Here is a 25,428-nt window from a genome sequence, read left to right on the forward strand (position 1 = left end):
ATGCCAAAACCTTTGACTGTGTGAATCACAACAAACTGTGGAAAATTTTTCAAGATGGGAATACCAGACCACCTGACCTGCCTCCTGAGCAATCTGTGTGCAGTTCAGGAAGCAACAGTTAGAACCAGACATGGAACAACGGACTGGTTCCAAATCGGGAAAGGTGTACATCAAGGCTATATATTATCATCCTACTTATTTAACTTATATGCAGAGTAGATCAATTGAAATGCTGGGCTGGATGAAGCACAAGCTGGAATTAAGATTGCTGGGAGAAATATCAATAATCTCAGATACGCAGATGACAATAACCTCATGGCAGAAAGCGAAGAAGAACTAAAGAGGCTCTTGATGAACGTGAATGAGGAGAGTGAAAAAGTTGCCTTAAAACTCAACATTCAGAAAATGTAGATCACAGCAGCCAGTCCCATCACTTCATGGCAAATAGATGGGGAAAAAATGGAAACAGTGAGATATTTATTTTGGGGGCTCCAAAATCACTGCAGATGGTGACTGCAGCCATGAAATTAAAAGACACTTGCTCCTTGGAAGACAAGCTATGACCAACCTAGACAGCATGCTAAAAAGCAAAGACATTACTTTGCCAACAAAGGTCCATCTAATCAAAGCTATGGTTTTTCCAGTGGTCATGTAAGGATGTGAGAGTTGGACTGTAAAGAAAGCTGAGCACTGAAGAACTGATGCTTTTGAACTGTGATGTTGGATAAGACTCTTGAGAGTCCCCTGGACTGCAAGGAGATTCAGCCAGTCAATCCTAAAGGAAATCAGTCCTGAATATTCATTGGAAGGACTGATGCTAAAGCTAAGGCTCCAATACTTTGGCCACCTGATGTGAAGAACTGACTCATTTGAAAAGACCCTGATGCTGGGAAAGATTGAAGGCGAGAGGAGAAGGGGACGATAGAAGATGAGATGGTTGTATGGCATTACCAATTTGATGGACATGAGTTTGAGTAAGCTCTGCTAGTTGGTGATGGACAGGGAAGCCTGGCATGCTGTAGTCCATGGGGTTGCAAAGAGTAGGACACAACTGAGCGACTGAACTGACGTGAGGAAAAGATTGACCATATTATTCACATTTCTTTTCCACACTTAGCTTGATAGAAATTTGCCTTTCTATATTAAAGGGAGAGAGGGAAAATGGTATTGTCAAGAATGCTGAAGGTTTGAATGTAGCAGGTACAGGAGAAATCAAGGATTTTCCCAAGCTTCTGGGCAGATGATGGTGACAAATACTGAGATGAAGCCTGAGACAGTGAGGCTCTGGTGAAGACAGCAGACTCAAGGCTTCAGTTATGGTTGTGTTCAGTTTAGATGTATTGGGACATCCAAGTTGAGGTTCAAGCAGGCAGCTTCATATATAAACCTGAATATATAAGAGGCTAGAAGAAGGAGCCAGAAAAATAAATTCAGTATCATCGGCAAGCAGATGGTGAATGATGTTGGTGAATGACGTTGCTTGAATGTCTCCCAGGGCACAAAACCACTGCCGAGTAAGAATCACTACCCTATACACATATTGTTTTTATAAGATTTGGTTTATCTTCCCATTTTCTTCCATGTTAAAAATATCAGGGAATACACCCACATATTCACAATCTTGCTTTTTATTACACAGCAGGTAGCATAATCTTCTGTACTTTACACTTTTCACTTATTAATGGCACCTCTTAAAAAAAGTAATAAATGATTCCCCCCACATAATTCTTACTGTACTTCTTAGTCTAAAAGTAAAGTGGAAAGACAGCATTTCTTAACACTGAGTTTGCGTGAATGTGTATCTTAAAATTCTGAACAAGTTCACCTTTCTTGCAACACTTACCTTGCACACTCACTCGGCTCCTCTGTGGCATTCTTCAGTAAGATACTTATGAGGCAGTGCTAAAAACACAAAATGAAGGAAAGTAAAAAACTTGCTTAGTAGTTGACTTCCCATATGTTCTGTCCATGTTTTAAGGCAGTCTGGGGCCACTGAAGGACTGAGGAGGGCAGAGCCCCCAATCAAGGAAACCTGGGGAAGGACAAGGGCCTGGGGAAGCGCCATGGTGCTCTCAGATGGGGGAGGGCTCCCCGGGATCTAAAGCCCACTAAAGAAGAGCGTTTCTTTGTACACAACAAAAACTGAGCAGAGCAAATGATTCTTCCTGGGCTTCCCCGGTGGCTCAGGTAAAGATTCCGCATGATCCCTAGGTCAGCAAGATCCCCTGGAGGAGGACATGGCAACCCACTCCAGCATTCTTGCCTGGAGAGTCCCATGGACAGAGGAGCCCGGAGGGCTGTGGTCCATGGGGTCGCAAAGAGCTGGACATGGCTAAAAGTGACTGAGCACGCACACACGCATAGGAAAAAAAAAAAAAACAACTCAGTTTTCTTTTTACCTGGATTATATACTGTACACTGTATACTGTACATATTATTCATGGGTACTATAGATACACAAATTGATTGATTGATTTGAAAGCCATCTTTGATTGCCCCAAAGTCGCTGAGGAAAAAAATCAGCTTTATTCTCCAAGGAATAATTTAGAACTTCAAATATTAGTAGTATTTAATCAGGCCAATAATGGAATTGAATATTTCAACTATTTCTTATAAATTCATTTGATACACAAATGCAGCCTAATTAAACTAATAAAATTATCACAAAGAATGGTTCATTACAAAATTATGATCCACAGGGATGATAAACAGATCTAAGAAAAAATACCACAGAACCTAGCCATCAGTTACAACTGTAGCACACTCTGCATCTAGCTCATTTAATCCCACAAAACTAATGTTCTAAAAAAAAAACAACTATTGATATATCTAAAGGACTGAGCAAAACTCTCAGGGATAAGCAGCACAGAGCTTAATAATGGAAGAGGGAACCACAGAACCACACAGGTCGAGTGAGAAGATGCTAACCTGAGATTCCATCATGGCATCACGTACCTTGACATCTTCTGCTCCCGTGGCGACTTCAGCAACTTCAGGTACTGGCTGCCGCAAGGGGATCTCGCGGTAGGTGTTCGGAAAGCAGACCAGAGACCCGAGAATGGTGAGGGCTTCCGAACGAGGTGCCTGCACACAGGAAAGGGGAATGAGACACACACTGGCCTTTTTGTTAGAAATGTTAGATAAGCGACAACATGTTTTACTTTTCCACGGCTTCGAGACAGCTCTGCTGGGGCAATGGTCTCAGGGATGAAGTCACTATATGTTTACTGTTTTACTGCATGTTTTAAATACAAAGATTTTAAACGACTAACAGCAAAATGTTCAGATTTGCTGAAGTCAGTCAGGGAGCTCACAGCTTCTTGTTACACAACCTCCAGAAGGCAAGACCCACACCAGTCACCATCCAGGCCTGGTCTCACCTGACCCCTCATGGCAGGGGATGTGGCCAACAGCTCCCGTGCTCCAGAGAGCCCTTCCATCAGTCAGACACCTTAGTGGATTGCAGAGGGGGCTTGACAGTCCCCGTGCTGGAACCCCTCATTTCTCAGGATCTGGACTCCGGGGTGCTGAGCCCAGTTCTTGGCCGTCTCCCTTGCTAGACCTACACTCACTTCTCCAGGACATCCAGACCTGAGGCTTTAAATGCCTCCTCCATGTGGCTAACTCTCCACCACCACCTCTCTGTAGCCCAGGCTTCCTTCCTGAGTCCACATCTGTAGACCTGACGACGTGTCTGCTGTCTCTGCTCGGGGTCCAGAAGGCATCTCACCCCAACAGGCTCGTCCTTGCCATGGGGTCCTGTGACTGCGTGATGCCCCCTGCCTCCAGCACTGCCCTCTCCTCTCTGCTCTTACTTTTCCCTATTTTCATGTTAACAAAATTTCTAAATGTATAAGTGGAAAAATGTGATATCCATGGACCCAACGCCTAGATGCAAGATGTTACCACTCCTGCCTCATTCATTTCCTTTTCATTTTTTCATTTCAATATTTAATATTTGTTTAAAACTTTCCACTTTTGAGACTTCCCTAGTGGTCCAGTGGTTAAGAATCTGCCTTCCACACAGAAGGAACATACCTCAACATAATAAAAGCCAAAATTATGATAAATCCAAAGCAAACATTACCCTCAATGGTGAAAAATGGAAAGCATTTCCCCTAAAGTCAGGAGCAAGAAAAGGGTGCCCACTCTCCCTACTACTATTCAACATAGTTTTGGAATTTTTAGCCACAGCAATCAGAAAAGAAAAAGAAATAAAAGGAATCCATATGGAAAAGAAAAAGTAAAACTCTCACTGTTTGCAGATGACATGATCCTTTACATAGAGAACCCTAAAGAAACCACCAGAAAATTACTAAAGCTAATCAACGAATATAGTAAAGTTACAGGATATAAAATTAACACACAGACATCTCTTGCATTCCTATACACTAACAATGAGCAAACAGAAATTAAGGAAATAATCCCATCCACCACTGCAATGAAAAGAATAAAATTCCTAGGAATAAATTTACCTAAAGAAACAAAAGACCTATATATAGAAAACTATAAAACACTGATGAAAGAAATCAAAGATGACACAAATAGATGGAAAAATATACCATGTTCATGCATCAGAAGGATTCAATATAGTGAAAATGAGTATACTACCCAGAGCAATCTATAGATTCAGTGCAATCCCTATCAAGCTACCAACAGTATTTTTCATAGAACTAGAACAAATAATTTCACAGTTTGTATGGAAACACAAAAAAACCTCGAATAGCCAAAGCAATCTTGAGAAAGAAGAATGGAACTAGAGGAATCAACCTGCCTGACCTCAGACTATACTACAAGGCTACAGTCATCAAGACAGTACGGTACTAACACAAAGACAAAAATATGGATCAATGGAAGAAAATAGCCCAGAGATAAATCCACGCACCTACAGACACCTTATCTTTGACAAAGAAGGCACAAATATACAATGGAGAAAAGACAATCTCTTTAACAAGTGGTACTGGGAAAGCTGGTAAAAGAATGAGACTAGAACACTTTCTAACACCATAGCCAAAAAGAAACTCAAAATGGATTAGAGATCTAAATACAAGACCAGAAACTATAAAACTCCTAGAGAACACAAGCAGAACACTCTGACATAAATCAGAGCAAGATCCTCTGTGACTCACCTCCCAGAGTAATGGAAATAAAAGTAAAAATAAACAAATGGGACCTAATTAAAATTGAAAACTTTGATACAATGAAGGAAACTATAAGCAAGGTGAAAAGAAAGCCTTCAGAATGGGAGAAAATAATAGCAAATGAAGCAACTGACAAACAATTACCTTAAAAATATACAAGCAGCTCATGCCCCTGAATATCAGATAAATAAAAGACCCAATCAAAAAAATGGGCCAAAGAACTAAACAGACGTTACTCCAAAGAAGACGTACAGATGGCTAACAAACACATGAAAAGATGCTCAACATCACTCATTATCAGAGAAATGCAAATCAAAACCACAATGAGATACCATTTCACACCAGTCAGAATGGCTGCTATCCAAAAGTCTATAAGCAATAAATGCTGGAGAGGGTGTGGAGAAAAGTGAACCCTCTTACATTGTTGGTAGGAATGCAAACTAGTACAGTCACTATGGAAAACAGTGTGGAGATTCCTTAAAAGACTGGAAATAGAACTTCCATATGACCCAGCAATCCCACTGCTGGACATACACACTGAGGAAACCAGAATTGAAAGAGACACGTGTACCCCAGTGTTCATCACAGCACTGTTTACAATAGCTAGAGCATGGAAGCAACCTAGATGTCCATTGGCAGACAAATGGATAAGAAAGTTGTGGTACATATATACAATGGAATATTACTCAGCTATTAAGAAGAACACATTTGTGTCAGTTCTAATTAAGTGGATGAAACTGGAGCCTATTATGCAGAGTGAAGTAAATCAGAAAGAAAAAAACCCAATACAGTATATTAATGCATGTAAATGGAATTTAGAAAGATGGTAACAACACCCCTATATTAGGGACAGCAAAAGAGACACAGATGTAAAGAACAGACTTTTGGATTCTGTAGGAGAAGGCAAGGTGGGATGATTTGAGAGAATAGCACTGAAACAAGTTTATAACCATATGTGAAACAGACGACCAGTCCAAGTTCAATGCATGAAACAGGGCGCTCAGAGCCAGTGCACTGGGACAGCCCTGAGGGATGGGATGGGGAGAGGCGTTTGGGATCAGGGGACACATGTACACCCATGGCTGATTCATGTCAATGTATGGCAAAAATCACCACAATACTGTAAAGTAATTAGCCTCCACTGAAATAAATAAATTAATTTTAAAAAAAGAATCTGCCTTCCAAATTAGGCGATGCAGGTTCAATCCCTGGTCAGGGAGCTAAGACCCCACATGCCTTGTGACCCAAAATACCAAAACAGAAGCAATACTGTAACAAATTCAATAAAGGCTTAAAAAGTGGCCCATTTTAAAAAGAAAAAGAAAAAAAACTTAAAAAAAGTTACTATTTCAATAAAGCAAATTCAAGACACTGTGTCATTCCACCTCTGTGCCCTCCAGAGGGAGCAGCTGACTTGTGTTAACTCAAAATTTTGACTAAGCAGCTGTGGCCCCATCGAAACACCTCTCACTGGTTCCCTTATGATTTTAAACCTCAAGTTTAAACTAAGGCTGTGGTGGTGGTGGTTTAGCCACTAAGTCGTGTCCAACTCTGTGCTATCCCATGGACTGTAGCCCACCAGACTCCTCTGTCCATGAGATTTTCCAGGCAAGAATACTGGAGTGGGGTGCCATTTCCTTCTTCAGGGCATCTTCCCAAGCCAGGGATCAAACCTGTGTCTCCTGAATTGCAAGACGTTTCCTGCATTGCATGCGGATTCTTTACCAACTGAGTCACCACCTTACCTGATATTAATAAGCTGCAGTGATTCAAAGCAATTTGAAGAGGTACTGTCTCTTTATGCAGTGTAACTCTTACATTCACATTCTCATATTTTCTCTCTTTCTCTTTAAAAAATGTTTTGGAAGGCTACTTTAATAACTCATCTAGCCAAAAGATAAATTTTCACTGAGAATGACCATCATGCATGAAATTATCACTAGAAAGGGCACCTGCATTTTCACAGGAAACTCTCAGAGCAAGTAAATAAAATTTCAATAATATATGATTTTCCTTCCTCTATCCTCTTTTTCCAATGCTTTTTTTTTTTCTGAAAGTTTTTTCCATTTTTTTCCAAAGATTTTTCAATGCAGATTTGAATGATTAAAAATAAATTAGGAGATTCTTAGAGATTATCCTATAATCTTTTTTAGAAATAAGTATGAAAAGTTGTCATAATCTTTACAAAAAAAGTCAAATTCAACATTTTCCTTCCATCTTTCCACTCATCCTTCCCTTTTGCTCTCATCTCTTTCCTCCCCTTTGTTTTTAATTTATCTCTATAAGAAAAATTGCATGAAGGTGCCAGCATGAAATACCAGTTATACAAAGTATTAAGAAACAATTTAATTTAAAATCCAGGGCTGGAGTTTGAATTTGCCCTGAGAAAAAGAAATAAGGAGAATGAAAAAGTAACAATGTGTTAAAAAAACTTAGGTAGCTGGATACTCACATTGATTTTAATACCAGTCATGACAAACATTAATTTATTTACACCATTTGAATTGAAGTTGTGTCCAACTCTCTGCAACTCCATGGACTGTAGCCTAGAGGGCTCCTCTGTCCATTGGATTTTCCAGGCAAGGGTACTGGAGTGGGTTGCCATTTCCTTCTCCAGGGGATATTCCTGACCTAGGGATCGAACTCAGGTCTTCTGCATTGCAGGCAGATACTTTACCATCTGAGCGACCAGGAAAGCCATTTGAAGAGGGGAAAAATAGGTCTGGACAGGTAACAGACGCACAGAACACAGATGTGTACAAGTACAGATGTGAAAGCCTTTAAACTAAAACAGATAAGAATCTTCATTCAAAGGCATTAATACCTTGCCCTAATAATAACAGTATTAGGAGGTAAACATTGACGTTACAAATAAGTTCTTTTTGTAGCCCTTAATGCTCATTTAGTCCACTAGCTTCTAGTTTTTTAGTATATGAATGCTGCCCGAGTTTTAAGCCATATGAACAAAAAGATATGTATCAATTTTTTGGTTAAAGATTTAAAATTTCTAAGTTTATATTTTAAGAACATATTTTCTATTAGACTTACAATAACTAAGACTTAATAACAAGAAAAAAGCTTCATTGAGTATGTATACTTAAGATTCTCCCTTGAACACAGACGTCCATGTCTGCGCCACCATTTACTGGAAAATGCTAATGAGATTCTAGGAGGCGAGTCCTGCTTCTCACTGTGCAAATGTGCTGAGATATTAGTGAGGATATGATTTCTCACACTCTGGCCTTTTGATGAAACGCCTTTCCACCACCAGCGTGTCATCTTATCCTACAATTTCACACATCAGCTGCCAGGGCATCTACCCGAGAGCCCGGTTTCACGTTGCACTAATGAGTCAACACCTGTTAGGAGTGGAGAAATCTGAACCTTGTTAGCCACCGGGAAGCCTCCTGGGAGCCGGGTGTTGAGCATTGTCACACTCACCGCCAGCGTGTCTGCACTGAGGACCCTGCCAGCAGCCGTGATGAAGTCCCCCACCAGCATGGAGAAGCCAGGCAAACCCAGGGAGAAGAAGCGGGGCGGGCAGTGCCTTATGATGGTATTTAGGATATCCTAGAAAGGGAGAGAAGAAAACACCACTGTAACTTTCAAGACCACAATTCCAAAGTCATCAGTTCATCTGTACATATGACTGGGCTCGGTTTCAGTTGTGTCTGACCCTTTACAACACTATGGACTGCCAGGCTACTCTGTCCATGGCATTTTTCCGGCAAGAATACTGGAGTGGGTTACCTTGCCCTCCACCAGGAGATCTCCCCAACCCAGGGATTGAATCCGTCTCTCCTGTGACTTCTGCATTGCAGGTGGAGTCTTTATGGCTGAGCCACAAAGGAAGCCTGGTACATAAGGCTACTGTGTGATTATCTAAGAGAACACAGACTTGTGGGACTTTTTCAGTGAGAAAGGTTCTAGGAGATGAGTTAGTCCAGAGCTACTATATTCATTTTACAGGTAAGAGAATAGAGATGCTAAACCATTCATAGGGTGACTTATCTAAGATCTAAATCGCGGCATTGGGACTAGACGCTTCTGCCTTTTTCATGCAGAGGCAAGCTCCCTGGACAAGCTACAGGAGTCTTTGTGTGTGCTGTGTGTTAGCTGCTCAGTCGTGTCTGACTCTATGCGACCCCAGGGACTGTAGCCCCCCAGTCTTCTCTGTCCATGGGATTCACCAGGCAAGAATACTAGAGTGGATTGCCATGCCCTCCTCCAGGGGATCTTCCTGAGCTAGGGATTGAACCCAGGTCTCCTGCATTGCAGGCAGACTCTTTACCATCTGAGGAGTATGGAAGTAGATGAATATATGAAACCTGCAAGCAGCTGTCAGTTCTCAACTTCTTCAGTTCATGAAAGTCAAAGCACACTATTCTATGACAAACTCCTCGAGTCGGCAGAGACGGAAACTTCACTCCTTGGGTGACTGTAAGAGTGAAACAGCGGGAGTGGAGGGGGTATGAGGTCCTGCTGGGATGGATCACATGGTGCGCAGTGCTCTGGGTAGAAGTGGATGGTGAGACAGCTGTGCCCGGTACAGCGAGTGGATGATCTCCCCCGGACACCAGGCTTCTCACTGGTGGGTGGCCAGCTGGCCCCTGCCTGCCAGCTCTGTTCTGAGACTGACACCCCATTCCAGCCCACGGCAGACCGCCGCTCCCCTCCTGGATGGCATTCCTGCCATCCACGGCTGGGCCACATCTCTGAAGCCATCTGTGTGAGTGTTTGTGTGCAAAGAGGATTAGTAAGAAAACCACAAACTGTTTTCATGCTGTTCTAGGCCAAGTGGATTTATCAAATGTACTGAAGTGCTACAGGTATGTGACTTGCAGTTACATAACCTAGAATTAGTCCCCAAAAGTAGGAGTAAGAAGAAAAACACACCAGAAAACATCCCCCAAACCTTCCTAAAATTTCAGGGTGGCTATTTCAAAATCCTTAAGATAATCCCAATTTAACTCGATTAAATTAGAGTAAAGGAGTAGCAATGTGCTACATCCTAACAGGTTAAGTCCTTTATAATAAAAATAACCGCAGTGAAAAACTTGTAATGGTAAAAGAAAATTTTCCGGTGTTCACAAAACATTTTTCTATGGTTTCTTCCTTACACAGTCAGCTCACTCAGTGTCTACAAATCATTATGTTTATGTCCTTTAAAAATGACTGTGCAGTGCCTACTCTATTAAGACTCTTATATGGCAAATTACTTCACAACTACTAATGCAAGGTTTTAGCATTTCAGCAGTCATTTTCCGATACTGAAAAATAGAGAGATCAAACAGATAAATAAGCAGATAAAAGGGAGGAAGGAAGGAGGAAAGGAAAGAAAAACCCGAACCACGCTTCTCCAGGGTTAATGTTTAAACCTGCTGTAATCACGTCCTTTGATACATTTCAGTGTCCACATCAGCCAAGGCAAACATTCTAGGAGCTGAGCAGATGGACACTGCAGTTTAGAAAGTGTGCGGTCAACTCTCGCTCCAGAAGCGGAACAAAAGATCCACCTTTTTCATAATGAAGCCTCTGATTAATGCCCTGGGCTCCTCACCACACACCTGTAATTACTCACAGAGGTACACTCTGCGCTGGGCCTCGTCGAGGGGTATCAGGCATCAAGGTCTCGGGCAGCAGATGGAAGTGCTCTTCTGTTGACATCTGCTGCCACGAAAGGATTCGTGCAAACCTGGCTTGCCAGGTAGCAGAATGCCATGCATGGGAAGATTAATAATGCAAACAACCATGATGTTAACTTGGTTAGGTTTGCCTTCATTCCATCTGTTGAGAGGAGGAACTGAGCCTTGATCCCTGTGGATTTTTAACATCTTTAGCACACACTTAAATCACAGATTTTTTTTTTTAAAACCACTGGAATTGAGAGGTTTAATTTTAAGAAAGGGTTTTCTGGGATGAGTTTATGGGAATTAGGAACAAAATCCTTTAACAAGCTAAAGCCAGAATTTATACATGAAATCCATTTTCGCTTCACAAGTTTCAGATATGTCAGGGCAACGAGCTGCAAATGGGGCATTCCAAAAAGTAAGTTGCCACCAGTGCTGAAGACAGCAGAAGTGCGGGCAGCAAGATCAAGTCCCAGGCTCCCCACCCCCTGGACTGCAGCCAGGCTCTTCAACGGAACCTGTTTCTATGGGCGAGAAGATTGGAAAGAGAGGGCAAGATGACAGATGGCTGGCCTGGCCTGCCCGCCACCCACGGAAGGCGGCCCCCAGGAGAAGCGGAGCCGCCAGATACAGCAGCGCTGGGCCGGGGTTAACGTGGGGGTTAAAGGAGGGGACTGTGTGGCCAGTTGGCCAACTTAGGGCCATATGTTGGCTTATTCCACTTACCCACACTGAAATGCAACAGCCTGAAGACTACATCTTAGTGACGACATTTTGAAGTCAGGAACAACTCGGGTGCTAGAAGGACAGCGGCTGCACCTTCCCAGAAGAGTGGGGTCCACCCAGTGCTTGGCCATTTCCGGGAGGAGCCCTCTCTCGCCTTCCTCTCCACATATCCCGAGCACAGTGATGGCTGCCGTCTTTGCAAAGATGGAAATCCTGAGACTGAAACTTTCCACTCAGTCAGCAGGCCTTTGCAGAGACCAGACAGGACAGTGCTTCTCAAACACCAATTATGCACATACAACCCTCATGGTTTTTTTTGTTTGTTTTTTGTCATATTCAAGTCCAAAGGGAACACCATGTCGTTTTTTAAAAAGTAACTCACTTTTTTCCCCCATGTAAATAAGAATGTTCTGGAAAACCAGTATTCTGTGTCATGCCCGTGTGTGTGTGCATGCTCAGTCACTCAGTTGTGTCTGACTCTTTAAGACCCCATGGAGCTCACCAGCCTCCTCTGTCCATGGGATTTCCCAGGCCAAAATGGTTGAGTGGGTTGTCCTTTCCTACTCCAAGGTATGTTCCTGACCCAGGAATCAAACCTGAGTCTCCTGTGACTCCTGCACTGGCAGGCAGATTCTTTACCACTGCGCCACCCATGGGAAGCCCCAGCCTATGTAATAAATAGGAAATAACCCTTAAATCAGTACAATTATAGTGAACCAAGGATACTGAATTTTTGCTAAAGGTTCCAGTCGGATGCAGGCTCTCCCTGTTAAAAACGTGGTTTGCATCCTGGGCGGAGAGAGAATTCTGTCCCTGATCCAGCCGCCTGCCTGGGAGTCACGGAGCTGGCAGAGCCAGGGCAACAGCTCCTAGAGTGAAACTCAGGGCTATTCCATGCCTCCTCCTTTGTGGGAAATGGCCCTGTTCTGCAGTCAGACTCTGGCAGCGTACAAAGAGTCCCAGGTCTGGGGGCAAGGCCCCCTGCATGTAGTCGTGGACAGACCACATTGTGCTGAGAACTTCTGGTTTCTCTTCCAAGCAGGGGCTGATTTCCCCTGGACTTGAATGTATCAGGAAAGATGTGAACACACGCCTTTGTAAACTGGAAAGGGTCATACAGAAGTAAGTGGAGTAAAAAGGGAAGGACTATGAGGGATTTTTGACTTTCTGTAATTTACTTTGTAGAATTCAGTGAACTGCTATTTTGCTGATACTCAGACAGAGCTTTTAAAAACATTTCAAAGGTGGCCCCCAAAGCCTCTTAGATTACATTCTCCCAGAAGTTAAAAAAAATACAAATTGATGCTCTTAAATAATATCCTTAGAAAAGTGTTAAAGCAACCAGCCAAAGTGTATATAATTCACAGGGCAAATGATGAAATAAAAACAGGAAAAGCTCTTCTTTAGATGTGCTAGAGCCTGCTGTTCTAAGGAGTTCTAGAGTTTACCCCAATCAAGTGAGTCTGATAGCAAAAGTTAGTTTATTTTCCACATTTTAAAAGGACTGAAAATAATAAGCAAAACAACAAGCTGAATAAAAAATGGACTCTAAAATAGGAATGAAGTTTATTCTTGAAAACTGACCAGCATGAAACTCTTTCACGTGCTTTTGTTCAAGGGAAATATAATTCAATCTGCGAAAAGCTGTAGGAGGAAGAACGGGCTCCCAAACTAGTATTTTCCTCTCGTTTCTGGTTAAAAGTCCACACACATGCTACACTGAGTATGAAAACTAGATTGTAAGACGATAATTATGGAGGTACCGCTTATCCACAGATTCGGGTTTATGGGAAAGGAACTGGTAGGAGCATCTGTCTCTTATCGCTGATCTTACAAAAAATCAGGTAATTCAAACAGAGGCGTGTTGCTTCCTCCCCTCCAAAGCACAGTTCTATAAACACGAACCGCATTCAGCCTAGTAAATGAATCGCTTTAATTGAATGCTATGTACACAGCAACTGGAAAAACCATAAGTGATAAGAAAAACATATGGTGATAGCAACAGAAATTGGTTTATTCATTTTGCATAGTGCTGTTTCTTTAGTTCTCTTATAATTGACCTTTAGAACGACAAATGTGTAAAATAATTTTGTTTATTATGGCTCCAAACCTTCCAACAATTACACAAAATGAAAATTTAAAAGGAAGGATTCATTCTGGAAGCATTTCCATTGTTTACATAATTGCACGGCTATAATTTAGTGCTCGTGTTGTTATGGAAAATAAAAAAGGGCTATTATAGGCCATTTCAATTCAAAATATTGCACAGTGGTGTCAAAAAAAGGGGGGAAAACGTTCACTATAAAGCAGTTTAAAATGGATTAACCCTGTAAACAGAAGCATTTCAATATAACATTCGATGAAATACAAGTGTTCAAGAAGCAGCCATCCTTCACATGGAATTAGAAATGTTGCAACTGTACTTTCACACCAATTACATATATATTATTCACTTAATATTTGCTCACGGCCCAGCAGATGATGGTGGTAACACAATAGCTGGCCATCTGTCTCCCTGCTTCCTCGGCGGCCTCGCACCCGCTTCTCGGAGCAAATAGATCCGGTTATTCCCCCGAAAGTCACTCAGACCTTCCAGGAGGCCAAATGGAATTGTTCAGAAATAGAACCCATGTGTGCGAAGTCGCTGGAGTCCTCCTTTCACATATGAGGAAAAATGCTAAACCATTGAATGATTTCCTCGCTAGTTTTCAGAAGACACCTTTTCTCTATAATAGTCTACGAAAAGTTCTTCTGTTTGGGAAGATGTGGACTGTTGGGATCCGGTTATCCCATTAATCTGGTTAACAGATCCCATCCGTGGAATTACTAATTAGCAGAAGAAGTGAGTGCAGAGGGTTACTAGGAACACTACCCCTAGACATAATCTAAGCTTTCTTTAACAATGAAAGAGGCAGACACAATCCTTAAGTGCCTCGACAACAAATTTCTATGTATCAATGATCACCTTATTGGCGAGGCTGATATGCTGAGTGACAGAAAAGTCTTGGCTTCTGAAGAACCACACCCCACCAAAGTTCAATCCCAAGGTCCCCTCACTACTGCTGCCGAGTTTCTACTCCTCTAGCACCTGCCCTCCTCTACACACCACAAACTGCGACCTGGCCCCACCAGGCTCTACAGTGGTTCAGGAAGGGCTTTTGCTGATAAGAAGGCTTTATGACTATGGCCTGTAAGTCGATTTATGTTGATGTATGGCAAAACCCATCACAATATTGTAAAGTAATTATCCTCCAATTAAAATAAATTCATTAATCTAAAAAAAAAAGGAAGGAAAGAAAACATAACAGGGACTTCTGGTGGCCCAGTGGCTAAGACTCAGATCCCAATGCAGGGGTTCAGTCCCCCGTAGGGGAACTAGATCCCACATGCCTCAACTAAGAGCCAGCGCAGTCAAATAAACGAATAAAAATACATATTAAGAAAAAGAAAGTCATAACAGATCATGTCATAAGCACTGCCCTTATAGAAAGTCACTGGAAATAAACACAGAGGACAAAGCTTAAAAATTACTTTCAAGATCTGGGCCAAGGAATACGCAGTACAAGCAATTCGTTCTCTGCTCAAAAGGCCAAGTGTGGTGTAATCTGTTTGGAGGAAAGGCAGAGATTTTTATGCGTGCTGGACAAATGTGACTTCTCCGGGTGTAACTATGTTACCAAGGCCAGGAGAAATATGACAGGACAGAGTAATTGGGTTCTGCCGCTGGAGAAATAAAATCACCTCCTACTTCTCACCCTGAAAAGTGCTTTGGAGAAGACACAGCAAAGCAGAGAGTGACAAACACAAAACAAACTTCTAAGGGTCACAGGCACTGCTGCTTGAACCATATGCATAGGACCAGGGACAGAATTAGAAGGCAGATGGCAGAGAAAGCCACTGCAAACCACAAGCCCTATAGGAAAGACTTGGATTTTTTTTTTTTTTTTTTTATGATTGCTTAACAATGAATCCCTTATCTGTGAAGAAAAACTCAGCTCGCCTTTAAACTGATGAAGACAGGATGACTGCTCAAGGAAAAGGGAGAGACTGATTGGTTAACTGATTTTAAGAAACACTATATGAATTCTGACACTGGAGTTGGCAGTATCACCAGCCTGTCTTACCTGCCTCTTTTTCTTTTTGTTGTCTATAAAAGCTTTAAATATAATTTACCTAGAATAATTCATGCTTTAGAGAGTACAACTTAGTGGGTTTTAATACATTCATGGAATCGTGCACTGTCACCACTAACTTGCGAGGCTGAGAAGGGAGGCTGCAAACCCACCAGGAAGTCCTGGCACATTTACGATTTCAGCAGATGAGGGACGCTGTTGAGAGTCACAGAAGGGACTTGCCAGCTGCCCCCACCCCGGCCCCCTGGCCCTGGAGATGCCTTGGTCTGCCTCTGTAAGGACTGTCTTAGCCGTGACCCTGATAAGCCTCAAATCCACAACATGACAGTTTGCACAACAGGCTGGCCTAATGAGGGTGATGCAGGTGCTTCGGAGCAGTGATTAACCCCTCGCGACAAGACTTTAGCAAGCGAGGGCTTCAAGGAGCTGCCGCTGGTAAATGACGAGGTGGGGGGGGGATTGGGGGGAGGGGAGCACGGAGGCTGTGTCGGGCTTCCTTAGTGGTTCAGATGGTAAAGAATCTGCTTGCAATGCAGGAGACCCCGGTTCAATCCCTGGGTCAGGAAGCTCCCCTGGAGGAGGGCATGACAACCCACTCTAGTATTCTTGCCTGGAGGGTTCCATGGACAGAGGAGCCTGGTGGGCTAGAGTCTATGCAGTCGCAAAGAGTTGGACACGACTGAGGCAACTTTCACTTTCACTTGGAGGCTATGCCAGTCTTGTGTGTACAGATTGAGCACTCAGCTCACTGGTCACAGACACCTCGTTCTGGAAGAGGACCACCCCAATAGTCAGATCTGTGCACAAAGGCATCTGTGCATCCCTAGAATCTACCAGGGCCTAGGAGGTGGGGGAGTAGGTCGGACGATGCTAAACTCTGCTTTCTCTGCGGCTACCACTTGCTTGTTGCAGAAGAGGCCGAACTTAGTCAAGTCTCTCTACGCTCTCCTCCACCCCATCCTCAATAGCTTTGACCATGTTCTGCAGCAGAAGCAAGGAATCACAGCCTCACTGAGAAGAGGCTGATCAGAAACACACTAATGGCACCTAACCACGTGAGAACCTATAGAATCACTGAGGTAGGAGTTATCCCCAAGAGTGAACCACATTGTTTAGTTGCTCAGTCGTGTCTGACTCTTTTGTGACCCCATGGGCTATAGGCCACTGGGCTCCTCTGTCTCTGGGATTTCCTAGGCAGGAATCCTGGAGTGGGTTGCCATTTCCTTCTCCAGAGGATCTTCCCAACTCAGAAATGGAACCTGTATCTCCTGCATTGGAAGGCAGATCTTTACTGCCTGAAGACACCAGGGAAGCCCCAGGATGTGAACCACGCACACATATGTAGGTACTAGACAGGCAGCCACACTGTTTGCAGATTCACTGTTTGTCTCAGGAATACCTCAGCTAGAAATAGACACTCCTCATGACAGTGAACCAGCCCAACCAGTCCATCCTAAAGGAAATTAGTCCTGAATATTCACTGGAAGGACTGATGCTGAAGCTGAAACTCCAATACTTTGGTCACCTGATGAAAAGAACTGACTCACTTGAAAAGACCCTGATGCTTGGAAAGATTGAAGGTGGGAGGAGAAAGGGATGACAGAGGATGAGATGGTTGGATGGCATCACTGACTCAATGGGCATAAGTTTGAGTAAACTCCAGGAGTTGTTGATGGACAGGGAGGCCTGGCGTGCTGCAGTCCATGGGGTCACAAAGAGTCGGACACAACTGAGCGACTGAACTGAACATGATACTAAAAAGAAATTCTTAGAGAAAACCATAAGCTGAACACACTCAGGTGCTGCCCAAGGTCATGGCCAATGTGCAGGGCAGGTATAATTGTCATCACTACTGATGCCAGGCAGAACAGTTCCTCACCCTCATGCAAAGACCCAGATTAGGCTCCAACACACCTACCTATTCTCTCAGAAAGAAGTACCAAAATCCACTGTGGGGAAGATTCACTGAGTCTGCGTGACAGTGTATTTAGTGTTCCTTGGGACCACAAAACCTTAGAGAAGGAAGATCTGGAAGGTCATCATTCGACCTTTCCATTTTATACACAGGGAGTAAGAGGTCAATCAAGGCCAGAAAGAGACCAAGGTGTGGACACAAATCCAAGCATCAGAAGAGAAACCGTGAGCTCAGGGTCAACGGGGACCCCCTGGACATCTGTGAGCAGACAGCCTTGAACGCATGACACCACACTGAGGGCGACACTTAGCTTTCAAGGGCAAAGTATTTTTTCACCTCGTTCACGCTGCTTAAGAATGCAAATATATTTTTAAAGCTATACTTTCAAGTGATGTCAACAAGTGGCTGCCGTGGCTTAAAAATGTGCTTCCGGAATGTATACACTAGACACGCAGCCCTGATGCCCATGAAGGTGCGATCACAGGACAGAACCTCCTCTAAGCAATGACCTCTGAGGGGCAGGGGGCAGCTCGTACAGTTGAGAGTGAGGCCCAGAGCATAGGGACCCACTGGGGACCAGCCAGCCCTCCAGGGGGACCCAGGTCAGGTGATGGGTCTTCACCCTGCACATGCTCACCCAAGACTCGAGTTTAAAAAAAAAAAAGGTATTTTATTTTAACATCTTATTACTAAAAGGTTCTCTTTTGCTAACATCTCTCAAGCCCACAAATACCTACCAAAGGATATTTTTCCAAGGAAGAACAAAAGAGAACTGTTGTTTATTGTTTCTTTAGAAAACAATGTTCTCTCTGAACTGTGTTCCAGTAAATAGCATTAATAGCTGAACAATCTGCAATTACCACCCTGCCACTTATTGTTACACGTTAAAAAGAAATCAACGCACAAAAAGAGATTAATCCCCACAAGGAGAGCACTTCCTCTCAGAAACAAAACTTTCATTTATAATGCTCTTCTTGACGTTGTTTCCCCGTATCCAAGGCCCATCTTGATGGACCGTAACTCACAATCAAGACTTAAAAATCTCTTATATTAAAAAAAAATATCCCTCCCTTCCAAATGTAGTTGAAGCAGCCTCCTCCCCCAAATAACTGTTAAGGACTTGAAACAGGAGAAGCCATCTCATTTCTTCTCTGCCTAAAGGAAACATGAATTTTCTCAAGAATCTTCATCGAGTTCTAAATGGTTAAAAGAGGATCTTATAGGTCCACAGGCGAGATTCTGGTCGCAGGGAATCCCTTCTGCTATCTGGCACTGGGGTTTCACTGTGCTCACCTTTCCAAGGCCCCCAAGACAGCCGCTAAGACCCTACTTCATGGGACAAGAACCTCAAGCCAGACAAGCCCGTGTGGTCACGGATGCAAGGAAACAGATCCACATGCAAGGTCAGGGCTCAAGCCCCACAGTGGATGCCCCTTTCCTTAGTCTGCTGGTGTGGTGGCCTGGCCAGGTGGCTTAGGACACATACCCCAGAGTGTGAGAGGCTGCAAATCCCAAATTGGTCACGCGCCTGGTATGAACCAGACACTGGTGTGAACCGGACACTGGGCTGGGAAGTCCCCTGGCCTGATCTCTCACCAGACAGGGCTCCGGACCTCTGAAGAAAGCCACCATCTGTGCCCGTGGGCTGACCTGCCACCACACAGGCTGTGCTCTGCTCACCTTCTCCCTGTCGGCTCCCCTGGTGGCCTGCGTGGGGGAACAGAGCCCCCCCCCCCCCCCGAGCCCCTTCCCACTGCACTCACACCTACAGCCGCATCCTTGCAGCCAGATTGGGCTCCAGACAAAATACATCTCGGATATTCTTCATGTTGATTCTGAATCAATCAGTTCACTTCACGTGTTTCTTCTTCAATTGATTTTCTTTTAATTCATTGGCTGTGCTGGGCCTTTGTGGCTGTGCGGGCTACTCTCTAGCTGTGGCACAAGGGCTTCTCATCGTGATGGCTTCTCTTATTGCAGAGCGTGGGCTCTAGGTGCACAGGCTTCAGTACTTGGGGTTCCCGGGCTCTGGAGCACAGGTTCAGGAGCTGTGGCACACAGGCATAGTTGCTCCGAGGCAGGTGGGATCTCCCTGGACCAGGGATTAAACCTGTGTCTTCTATGTTGGTAGGCAGATTCTTTACCACTGAGCCACCAGGGAAGTCCTTACTTTACAAGCTGAACCACAGGAACTGTCCCTCCCTCCTCTTTTTTAGAAAACCAGTCCCACATTGGCAATTTCCATATAGTTCACCTAAAATACCTGCCTCCCCTGCTTCAATCTCCCTGGTTAAACCTTCACGTGTTTTTCTGTCCTTGGTTAAGCTGGGAGCTTCCTTTCATCCTCTGATGGCTTCCAGAATGCATGGGTTAATTCACAGGGCCTGGCCCTTCCCCTGCCCTGGCGTCCCTGCACAGCTCCTCTTTGCTGACTCTCCGGGTTGTAGTCTTTGCTGGAGTCCTAGGCACTGTAGGGTGTGACATCCCTGGCCTCTACTCACTAGATGCCAGCATGCCCCACTCCCCACTGTGACAACCAGAACATCTCCAGACACGCCCAACATCCCTGGAGCTCCCCCACGGCCCAGGAATCCCTGTTCTCCTATCAAAGGGGGTGAGCTTGCCACTGAAGAAGGTCAATGCCTGCTCTGAAACTGACGAAGCCAAAAGCTCAACCAGAAGGTCCAGCTCAGAGGCCACGGCCACCTGCTCCTCCCCGGGATGCATGTTGGTTCAGGGAGCTCTCCTGTGATTCCTTTGATGCTCTATCAATTGACACATTGATGGGAGTGTCCACTCCCCCTGAGAGCCTGCTAAAGAAGATTCTGGAGACTTGGGCTTCCAGAGACCATGGACCTTCCAGAGAGAGGCCTCGGGGTAAAAGAACATTTTCTCTGCTGCAAACTGCAGGCCAGCTCATACACTGCATGGTGAGCGTATTCAGTAGGAATACAAGCTTTTAATTTTCCACATATATTGAGTTGCTATATTGCATTTTTATTTAATGTATGTCATGCAGACGCTTATTAGACCCTGATGGCTAAACAGATGTAATTAGTACCCTTCACTGGTAGCATGTACTTGAAAGTCTAGACATTTTCAGTTCAGGAAGGGAAGTCCGACAAAAGCGTAGTGTTGGCCTCTCAGGTGGATCGTTCCTCTCAGGACCACCCCCTAGGCGATCACCTTACACCTTTTGAAGCCGTGGAACAAGTTGGCAGCACACTTGTCACCCCCATCACTGAAGCCTCCACCATCTGTTACCTTTCACATAGTTCTACTTTCCTTAGTTAGGTGTCAGGGGGCTTGGACTGCAGCTTAATGAAAATAATTACTGGTTTTACAGCTGAAAAGAGAAGGAAAAAGCCCTGCAGTCTGTTGTTTTGGTGCAGTCATCTATCTTAAGTCTCCATGGCCATTGAGAAGCTGAACCAAGTTATAACAGAATGTTCTTTGATGAAACTTGACTAATCTATGGCTTGTCCATTCTCACGAAATCTTATGGGAAACACTCAGAAACCAGTGGATGCTACCTAATACAAGACTGACTGTGATACAGACATTTCATCATTTGGGGTCTGAACAACAAGCACACAGTAGGAATTATTATTAACTTAAGGATACACGTCAGGAGACAACTGACACACACCAACTATCCTTGTAAATATTTACTCTTCCGTCAAACCTAAAACTTGAAAGTTTTGTTTATTGCTACAGCAAACCCTTTTTCCAGTAAAATACCACTCAATTTGACTAATGTAAATTCAAACTAATGGGAATTATATTTTTAGAAAAACAGAAGTTTTTCTAATTACTTTGAAAAACAGTAACAAAATGGGCTAAGGCAACATAAAATAAATGAGACTTTTGAAAGTTCTAGCTTAATAACTATAAATAAATCTACAATTTGCTTGAATTCTGACAGGATTAAAGAATACCTTCTCTCACGTGGAGAGAAAATGTGCCTGGAAGTCTTTCCCGTACATTTCTACTTCCCAACAGGTGAGAATTCTTTGGGGACACTCCTGGGTGTACCCTCTGACACACCTGCTGAGTCTGCCCTGGTGCTGCGGTGTCCATGGTGAGGAGGAGGTCCCATCCTGCCCTGCTCCCACTTTTTCTCAAATCATCACCTTGCTTTCCTGAACCAATGCTTGCTTTGAGAAAAAAAAAAAATGAACACAGTGCCAGGAGATCCTGCCTTCTCAGGGCACTTAGCATTCAGCCCTACACCCCACTGGGGTGCAATATTCCACACACAAAACACAGAACATACATGCACACAAGCATATAAATACACAGGGCTTCCCTGGTGGCTCAGTGGTAAAGAATCTACCTGCCAATGCAAGAGACACAGGTTCGATCCCTGTGAAGGGAAGATCCCCTGGAGAAGGAAATGGTAACACACTCCAGTATTCTCTCAGGGATAATCCCACGGACAGAGGAGTCTGGTGGGCTATAGTTCATGGGATCGCAAAAGAGATGGACATGATTTAGTGAGTATAATAGCAACAACAAACAATATAAATAGACACACAGACATGTATACACACATATAAATAAACTCACACACACACATAAATCCTCACCAGGTCCTCATCCCCTCGCCTGTTTCTGTGCCTCTTGTCATCAGCCCTCCTGGCCATGGTCCACCCCACACAATCACCAAGCCCAAGCTTCCTAACGCACTTGTGCTCAGCTCCCCATTATCCGTGGGACGAACTCGGCTCTGAACAAGGCTCTCTCCAGTGCTGCCTGGAGCCACGTCCACATGTCATGTCCACGCACACATGGGGCACTAGACCAACACCACCCTGGTTCTTGCTCCTTCGACGTGCCCTGAGAAACCCTATCCCACTTGTCCTCCCACCATCCTTGGAAGTCCTGCCGGATGCCCATTCCCTGTGAGTTGCTTCCAAACCAGACGACGTCTCGGGGTGTTCAGCATGGTTCCATCTCTGCAGTGTGGGCATTGCTCAGGCAGCCCTTTGCATAAGAGGATGGATGTTACAGACATGCATTGTCTGTGGGCCTTGTACCACCAGATACACCCTCAGAACTGCGCTGGTCTTTACTATGGTGGGGAAAAGTGCCAAACGGGAAAAGATCATTGAAGCTTTCACTATACTGAGGAAAGGACAACGTGGCCCTAATAATAAAATGCCCAATAATAAATCAGAGGACCCAGTAATGCTCAAGGAAGGGCCTCCGAGGTCCCCGGGCCCCCTCATCCACTTGACTGCCTGTGGTCAGGCAAGGTCTCCATGGCCGGTGGGGGACAGAGCTCAATCTAGCACCCAGGTCTGGGAGTTCCCAGTATGAGGCTTGTCATCCATTAAAGTCAAATGCTGAATATATTCTAAAGTCATCTGAAATCCCGGAGTCTTGGAATATACATTTTCCCATTCTTAAAAACCTTAGGAAGCAGGCCTGCAATTCATCTTATTTCACTCATTGTAACAAACCTACAATTTAAAAAAAATGTTTTTTGACGAAGCTTTTAAGAGAGCCTTCTAAAGTTCCTCTACTGACACACATCAAGATTATTATTTAACCTTCCCAACATTAGCTGGTCCTTTAACTTTATAAATATGCACTTTATCCTGCTGGCACCAAATTAAAATCCCATGAATTCAAACCTGGGGAACAATCACTCCCTATACAGAATAAGAACTTTAGAGATGTATTAGAACTATTTCCTTGGATAGGAGATAAGTTAGGTCTCCACTCTGACATGTTAATTCTTCACTTTTTCTATAACTGAACATTCACTGATGTTTCGCTGTAAATATATTTATAAATTTGTGTATAGCTCATATGGTTCTAGTCATGTCTAAATTTCCAGCAAAGAACGATTCTTTGTCTGAGAAAAGGTGATGCAATCATTACGTATCGCTGCATGATACAGGCTGTCTGGGGTTATTAGAAGAAGCAGGTATGGCCAATTTACAAGTGTCAGCCCCGCACCTTGCTTTCAGGGCTCACTGCTGAGCCTCATGCTCACCGAGGGGCCCCTTGAGATCTCCTCACAAATGATTGTTTATTATTATATTATTCCATCATGTATCTCCTGAGAGGAGGCTGTAACATCCGTTAAGAAAATCAGGAACTGTTGTGACTTCTATGATAGAATATTCCTCTGTGCGTGATGTTTAAAACTATGTTTTCTTAAGCACTGGTAAGGAAAAGATGCACTAAAATGTATAGCAGAGTGAAAGTAAAAACGTTCCTAAAACAAGTGAAATACTCTTGGCTACAAAACAAATTTGCGGGGGCGCGAGGTGGCGGAGAAGGAAATGCTTCCAGTGCTTTTAGCACCTAAAACATTGAGCCACGTGGATCCCACACCACTGGTGCCTCCCAGGACCTCACCGGGGGAGCCAGGTTCTTACAAATGAAAGATTTCCTATGCCGAGTCTGAGACAACAGGGGTTTCTATCAGGGCATTAGAGGGCTCATAGACTGGCTAGAGGACCCAGGCGGCAACCCTGCCCAGCCAGGCACCCAGCCACTAGGGTGCGGCCCCAGCAGGGTCTTGGCTGCCTGTGATGGAGGGGCCAGAGCGATGCAGGCTGCCCCACCTGCAGTCTAGAGCCACATAGGCCCCTATTGGGCTGGAACACGGCTGGATGTCAACTGGCCGCCAGGGTGTCCAGCCCTCTGGCATCGATTCCACAGTGGGCAGGTGTTGCCTTGGGTGGGGAGTGCCTGGAAAGGGAGCCAATGGCCAGGACACACGAGAAACATCCAGGTCACAAAGGCCACTGGACACGTCATTCCTCATATCTGACCCACAGCAGGGGGAGTGGTTGTTTCTCACTCCGTTCAGTCACTCAGTCGTATCCGGATCTTTGCGACCCCGTGGACTGCAGCACGCCGGGCCTCCCTGTCCATCACCAACTCCTAGAGCTTACTCAAACTCATGTCCATTGAGTTGGTGATGCCATCCAACCATCTCATCCTCTGTCGTCCCCTTCTCCTCCTGCCTTCATTCTTTCCCAGCATCAGGGTCTTTTCTAATGAGTCAGTTCTTTGCATCAGGAGGCCAAAATATTGGAATTTCAGCTTCAGCATCAGTCCTTCCAATGAACACCCAAGACTGATTTCCTTTAGGATGGACTGGTTGGATCTCCTTGCAGTTCAAAGGACTCACAGAGTCTTCTCCAACACCACAGTTCAAAAGCATCAATTCTTTGGCACTCAGCTTTCTTTATAGTCCAACTCTCACATCCATACTACGTTCTGAAATTCCAGGATGCCTAGTGACAGGTTTTAGTCAAATGGTTTTGTTCCAAAGTAAGAGAAAATATGGGGGAGGGGAAAAAGAACCCAATACCCTAACACATCGGAAAAATAAAATGGGTTCATTTGGCCAAGGGCTGCCCTGCCTTCCTCAGCATCCTTGGTGTCACCGCGGGAGTCTGTGCTCACCAAGTGCAGTGGCAGCCTCAAACTGAGTGCCTTCCTCAGTCTAGCCCCTCAAAGTTTCCCAGGGGCTCCCTCAGGGCAGCGCTACAATCATATGCATGTCAGGGGGCCAAGGTGCAAGGAGGTCATATCACTTGTCTACTCAGAGGGATGCCAAGCCTGGAGCACAGAAGGCTGGGAGCCCAAGCTCCTAACTGTCACCCCTTATACTGCATCCTGACTTCACATAGTGAGGGTCCGGAGCTGCAGCAGACTTTGCTAAACCTATTTCCCCACCTGGGAGCGGCCTCGTGCTTTTTGGTTTGTTACCAAATATGATAACACAACTTCCCTGGTGGCTCAGTGGTAAAGAATCTACCTGCAAATGCAGGTTGATCCCTGGCTCAGGAATATCCCCTGGAGAAGGGCATGGACACCCATTCTAGTATTCTTGCATGGAGAACCCCATGGACAAA

General features: G+C 44.4%; 1 protein-coding gene across 19 annotated transcripts in view; it reads right to left on the reverse strand.

Moving 5' to 3' along the window:
• The window catches only part of RALGAPA2 (Ral GTPase activating protein catalytic subunit alpha 2), a 290,584-nt gene that overhangs the window by 138,319 nt on the left and 126,837 nt on the right, over positions 1-25,428 (reverse strand). For all 19 annotated transcript variants that reach the window (XR_009596074.1, XR_009596073.1, XR_009596071.1 and 16 more), the window contains 3 exons: positions 8,583-8,711; positions 2,956-3,084; positions 1,844-1,902 (listed from right to left, as the gene is read on the reverse strand). Coding sequence is in view for 9 of the 19 variants with exons in the window: in XM_060397513.1 (XP_060253496.1) it covers positions 1,844-1,902; positions 2,956-3,084; positions 8,583-8,711 (317 nt within the window). In the remaining 10 variants the exon portion in view is untranslated. The remainder of the gene's footprint in view (positions 1-1,843; positions 1,903-2,955; positions 3,085-8,582; positions 8,712-25,428) is intronic.

Source organism: Ovis aries, chromosome 13 (assembly GCF_016772045.2).
Source record: "Ovis aries strain OAR_USU_Benz2616 breed Rambouillet chromosome 13, ARS-UI_Ramb_v3.0, whole genome shotgun sequence".
Taxonomy (NCBI): domain Eukaryota; kingdom Metazoa; phylum Chordata; class Mammalia; order Artiodactyla; family Bovidae; genus Ovis; species Ovis aries.